This window comes from Cryptomeria japonica, chromosome 4, assembly GCF_030272615.1.
Source record: "Cryptomeria japonica chromosome 4, Sugi_1.0, whole genome shotgun sequence".
NCBI lineage: Eukaryota > Viridiplantae > Streptophyta > Pinopsida > Cupressales > Cupressaceae > Cryptomeria > Cryptomeria japonica.
Window position 1 is genome coordinate 719234750 of NC_081408.1, and position 6554 is coordinate 719241303.

At 35.9% G+C, this 6554-nt stretch overlaps 1 protein-coding gene across 1 annotated transcript; it reads left to right on the forward strand.

The window, feature by feature from the left end:
• Positions 1–4018: 4018 nt before the first annotated feature.
• On the forward strand, positions 4019–6264 carry LOC131032122 (uncharacterized). The gene is made up of 3 exons (XM_057963051.2): positions 4019–4593; positions 5218–5285; positions 5816–6264. The coding sequence occupies exons 1-3, from the start codon at positions 4497–4499 to the stop codon at positions 5966–5968; spliced, it is 318 nt and encodes a 105-aa protein (XP_057819034.1). The 5' UTR covers positions 4019–4496; the 3' UTR covers positions 5969–6264.
• Positions 6265–6554: the final 290 nt, after the last annotated feature.

The following is a 6554-nucleotide window of genomic DNA, read 5'->3' on the forward strand; positions in this document are numbered from 1 at the left end:
ATCGTCTGTACCAGTTGCTTGATCACTGCTCTGTTCCTGTTTACCGGTTGACAATACTCATGCCTGCATACTGGTAACACCCATGAGAACACCATGCCAACAACTCCAATACTAGTTGACATCAATGACAATACAATGCCAAAATTATGGTATTGAACTGATATCTCTATGTCCATGTGTTGCCTCATGTTCTGGGCAAGAATTGTATTATCTCCTCACTCAAGTTTATGCTTGTAGGTCACTTTCACATTCATAGATTCATCCTCTATTTTATGGAACTATTATATCTAGTTCTATTGTCTCACTCTCTGATTCATAAAATTTACCTATTTACTTTGTTATGTAGACTAATGATATTATGAATATATTTAAAGGGTTAATGAATTGTTAGGGGACACGTTCTTGTAGGTCAACCCTAACAAGGAGTAGCTTTATAATTGTGTCAATGATTGAAGTTAATAATATTTAACTATACAAATGAGCCCATGGTGAATATATGTTAATATTAATTCATTTTAGCACAACAGTGTGAAAATATATCATAAATATATGTGTATGTATATATGTCTTATCATAAACATTGGTCTGAAGATCCAGCAGAGATTATCAAAGGAGAATCAAAGGACAAACAGTTTATATGTTTAACTCCAACTGGTATTGTTGTTCCAATCGGTATTCATTGATTATGTGATGAGTTATCACTAGTCGTGATGAGTTATCCTTACCGACAATTTTTGGCTGTATTTTTGTGATGAGTTATGATTGTTTGACTAGATACACTACACCTAGGAAATCGTGATATGATTTCTAGAGGCCAACATGAAATCTAAATGTCTATATATTGAGATCACAATGAATTATTTTGTATGAGCGAAGGAGATATGTTAATGAGATGATTTGATGTGAAGGCAAAAGTGTTAAGTTGCAGAGTATGTTGGTAATGAAGGTTTGAGTGCGCAAAAGAGGATCTATTCAAGCAAGTTGTCCTACTACTAGATCACATCACCTGTTGTTTTCTAATCACTGCAACAGTCAAATCCCCTAACCGGGTAAGCTCTAACAAGATTCATTATACAAATCCTCTAACCAGGTGATCCATTAGTTTGGATTCAGAAATCCTCTACCGAGGTTACTCCTTACAAGGTACTACCTTTTACAGGGTATATCTTTTAACTAAGCTTTGGGATCTTTAACAGGATTCGCTCCTAGCAGAGCAACTTTTTGTAGACCTTAATTGGTCAATTATCTATTACTGTAGATAGTTAACTTTTGAGTCCCATCTCACCGTGGTTTTTTCCATTTGGGTTTTCCACTTATAAACACTTGTGTTATGGTGGATGTTTTACTTATTGTGGATGTTGTTATATCATTTTGGATTGCATGCATATTGTTTAACAAACTTGTTAAGTATATCTATCGGTTAGTGTTTAAAGTAGTATTGTTTTTGGTGTCACTGATTCACCCCCCCCCCCCCCCCCCCGCCCTCTCTCAGTGCTTTACAAGTCCATCATTGAGGATAGCGCCTTGCCCCTACAATTTTCCCTATTATTCCCTCTGATCCCTCTTCTCCCGTACATTTTTATTAATCATACAAATAAGTACATATTAACCAAGAATTATTAATGATTAGATGTGGATGCAGTCAATTCAAAAATTAATGATAACTTAGGAAATTAAATATAAAGTGGATAGCTCAATGACCAAAGCTGAATGACTTTAATTAAGATTATTAAACTTGACTATTTATGTGTAGAACACAAGATATCACTGAGAGGGGGGTGAATCAGTGATTATAAACAATTCTCAACAATGTGTGTGCAACCGATAAAGTAATGAAAACACTAGTAATCAAACACACATAAAAAATGCATCACACAACTCCAGATATACGAGGAAAACCCAATGTGGGAAAAACCTCGGTGAGAAATGCTATTGGAGTCTACTGCTCCAATCCAGCCTCACAATGGAATAACAGTTTTACAAGATTTCAGGGCACCAACCCAAAGGTGCACCAACCCCTACACTATTTTGAACACCAACCCCTGCAACGAGCACCCACTCAGTGAAATACAATGAGATAAATGTTATACAATATGTCTTATCATAAATATTGGTCTTATATATATGTGTGTGTGTGTGTGTGTGTGTGTGTGTACATATGTATGTATATACATATGTATGTATTATGTGTGTGTGTGTGTGTGTGTGTTTGAATGTGTAAAATAAATGCAATTGAATTATGTTAAATACCAATAGCAATAATTTGTACACATATGTTTAGTTGGCTCATAATAGCTAGTGGAATAGGCAAGAGTCAATCAAACTTGAATTTAAATTATTATTATTATGAAAACAATAAGATGATATAGATGTCAACATCTCTTCCCTTTTTGTCTAAACAAGCAAGTTACAACATGATGAGTAAGAGTACAACATTTAAATGAAAAGTCATCTTTCAATAATGATGACATGAGTAGAGGGATCTCGTCCATCAAAGTCATCCAAGGGTTTAACTTGACCTAGTTGAATGTCTTTGCGGGTTTGAATCGTGGTGGATTGCATAATCAAGAAAAATTTCATTATTTACCTCAAATGTGCGCAACTAATTGAGCTACAACCCTTTGGCTCATAATAGCTAATGGAATGGGCGAGAGCCAACAAAACTTGAATTTAAAATTTGCAAATTCAAAAGTTAGATCTATAGATGCAATAATACTCGTGTACGTCAAAAAATAATCTAAGATGGTGGAATGGTAAAGTCTAAACAATGAATGGATCTTTGATCAAGAGATGTCCAATAAATGTAACTTAATGTGGGAAAATATGCAATTGTGGATAAAATGCAAATTACTATATAGAAATCTCTCTATATAAGAACATTTGAAGATTAAAATAAAAATCCAATTTGAAATATAATTACATCATTTATCAATATATAATGACAATAAAGCATTCTTTCAAAACAAGGTAAAAAATGACTATGTCTATCGGACCACCACAATGCACCTGCCTATAATGTATTTATATTAAGTAGACTTATCAAATACATAATAGGTGGTTGTATTCTGGTGACCCCATCTTCATTTGCCAAGACTAGGGGAGAGGGCCTTATATGTGTGCACCCTAATTTCGTGCTTTTCAAAATCTTATGTGGATATTTCAAATTATTCTCATTTTTGTACAACAGTCGAGTTGTCAAGTCCCCTACTTAAAAAAAACATTTTGAAGTCCACATGGTTGAACATGATGCTACATCAACATTATTTTTGCAAAGCTATCCAAAATGGTCCCAGATTGTGACAAGACCAATAAGTAGATTGTGACAAGACCAATAAGTATGCACTAAGTCATGTTTACATGTGCACTAATGTGATATCACATGATCGGTATTTTTTTGAAATTTATAGATGCTTTTTTAAAGATAAACATTGAATGACATTTTTAGGATGCCACTATTGGTCCCATTTTTTTCAACTACCGTAACATGTATTGAACCCCTCTCACCTATTGATCCGTCTCCTCTAAATACAAATTGACATTTATATACACAGTTCTCCCAAAAATGATGTCAAAATGGAGGACTAATAAGAGTACTACTCTCTTACCGTAACAAGGATTTGAGGAAAACAATGAGCTGTAAGTATGGGGTAAGTGAAGTGACAATAAGTTAATCAATCACTTAAGAGTACTGTTACTTACATTAACAAGGATTTGTGGAGAACAATGAGCTGTAAGTGAAGTGACAAGGAAGCTTAATTTGGAAGATAGCAAGGAGGACGCAATGCTCAATGCATGACGTCTGAGAGATTATAATGTTTGCAAAAGGACGGCGGCACGTTGGTCTTGAGGATGGCGCCTTGCCCCTACAATTCGCCCTATTATTCCCTCTGATCCCTCTTCTCCCGTACATTTTTATGCGTTTCACCGCCTGGTTTAAGGTTGAAATGCGAGCTTTCTCACTGATTTCTATGCCACAATCATTGAACTCATGAGTAGATGTTAAGCTCACACAAGATGGCGGAATCTTTCACACACTTGACCTCACTCCAAACAGTACATTACAACCCTCAATCTACAGGTGAATCGATTTCGCTTGCAGGCTTGCAGCCCAGGCGGCAGGTCCTGTGTGGCGCCATCATGTGACCAGATGACTAGCGCTCCATGCGCGTGTAAACCCTCTCACAACCCTCCCTCTTTCATTCTTTTCTCTCAATCCTCCGCCGTCGCCTGCATTCACAGCAATAATTAACTTTTTATTGTGAGAGAAGCGCAATCTTCCACTTCATTTCCAATATTTACAATGACGACCATTCTATTTTGTCTCTTTTTCATGCTATCATTGCCTTCTGGGTTTTTTTCTGTATATAATCCGGATCGCCCTCACCCCACTGCATTGCCAAGATCGAAATCTCTGGTGTGGGGTGGTATATACACAGCCGCCGACCGTGATATATACAGTGTTCTGGGATATATACAGTAGAATACCGAGATTGACAATGGCGGAAGGATTGAATGTGAAGTGCTTTTTGGTGGCTGTTGTTCTGTTTCTGCCCTCATTGGCGAATGGGTTGAGGCCAGCCTTCATGGCAGCAGGTATATTTCTGCCATGTTCCGTATTTCTTTTTTGTATTCCTTGTACTGAACAGGCTGTTCAGAGTTGAATTTCTGTTTGAAGCTTGGGGTCTCTTATTACGGATTGTGTACTGTCAAACTGTTCTATACTAATGTACATAAAGTTTTCACAGTCCAATAGGCTGCTAAGAGCTTCTGGAATTGAAAAACGTGTGTATATTTTGATTTATATTGGTGGAGTTCTATTGTGTTTGAAGTTGGGTTTTTTTATCACTGACTCTTCAGAGTTGCTCTAGTTTCTATTGCGTGCAATGTGCTTTATATTGTTGGAGCTCAATGCTCATCATCCAGGAAGCTGGAGTTCTACTGTGGATTGTGCAGAGTTTAACTCATTTCTAGCATGAAAAATATTCCACAGCGTTGGGTGTTTACAATGCTTCAAGTTTTGTTTTGCTAGGAATTTTGTAGAGTTAGATTGATTTGTACCATGCCAAGTATTTTACATTGTTGGAGGTTTTTATGCTTGAAGTTTTACCATGGGATTCTGCAGAGATAAATTTATTTTTACCATGTAACTGCATTTTACATTGTTGAGGATTATTTTGCTTGAAGTTGGAACTTTACTTCTTTTAATGGACTGTGTAGAGATGCAGCAGAATATAATAAAAAATGCCGAGGCACAACCTTCGGAGCAACTGCATTCAGAGAGGAAGGTATAAGGAATTCATTATTTTAACCAGAAATATGATGTTTTCACAGTAGTTGTTACCATTTTTTTTAATTAAACTGTATTGATATATTTTTAAAATCAACTTTCAGATGAAACATAAATGGGTATTGTGATCATTGTATGATTGTGATTTGGTGAAAGACAGTTGTATGGTGATTGGGATTAGTTTTAAAGAAACTTCAATGAATGCAAGCTAGGATAAGGATTATTGTATTACTGGTTTTGGTAAAATTTAATCAATGGGATCAGGATTTAGGATGACTGTATCAGTTGCAAATTTGTGAAGAACTGTACCTTATAATTGGGATTAATCTTGATTACATTTTATAAATTACGTTTATGGGGTGGTTAAACATTATTGAAAAGAACTGTGTCAAGAGTAGGATTAGTCTGGATATTTTCTCATGAATATTACAAGGATTAGGCTTTTGTATTCTCAGTAATCAAAGAATCTGTTTTCAAACATGGGTGTCAACAAACATAGGACTGGTTATGATATATTTTCATGTGCAGCTGCAGGGGAGTATGGAATTTTACCAGCAGCAAGTTCGTCCAGAGAAGTTAAATGCTCCACCTCTCATGTCAAGGGAGTCTGCAAGGATGGTTCCTACTGGTCCTGATCCTCTGCACCATAATGGGGGTCCTATTAAGCCTAAATTTCCTTAGAGATTCTGTTCTTGTGCAACCCACTAAGATGTCTGTAATAGCTGACCTGCAAACTTAAATCAGAATTATGTACTTAAGAGTAATGTAATGTGTGAGCAGAAATAATGGCCGATTGATGTAAGTGAATATCATCTGGCATGCCTTGCCTAAGGTTTTGGGGGATTGAAATCGATTTTCGGGGGCTGAGAGTTGAGATTAGTTGTTATTGTGTAAGAGGGTTTAAATATCTAGACTGTATTGTAATTGGCTAAGTGTAATATATAATGTGAATTTGATCCTTAACTGGAAAATAACTGTTGGACATTTTTGGGTGACAAAAGTACTTGAGTTTTTAATTCCTAAATGATGTGGATTATTGTCAGTGAATATGAATACATGCAGGTGAATTGGAGTTTGTGATGTCAAAACTGGCAAGAATTTTGGTTTAGAGGGCTAGAAATGCAAGTAATTTGCAGATTCAGGATATGTCATGTGACAGTTAAATCTTTTTGGGATGATAGAAAGTAGCAAAGCTTAACATTACAAAGGTACTTGGTGGAACATTACGCCGATTCAAACATTATTATGATTAAAGATTACATATGTT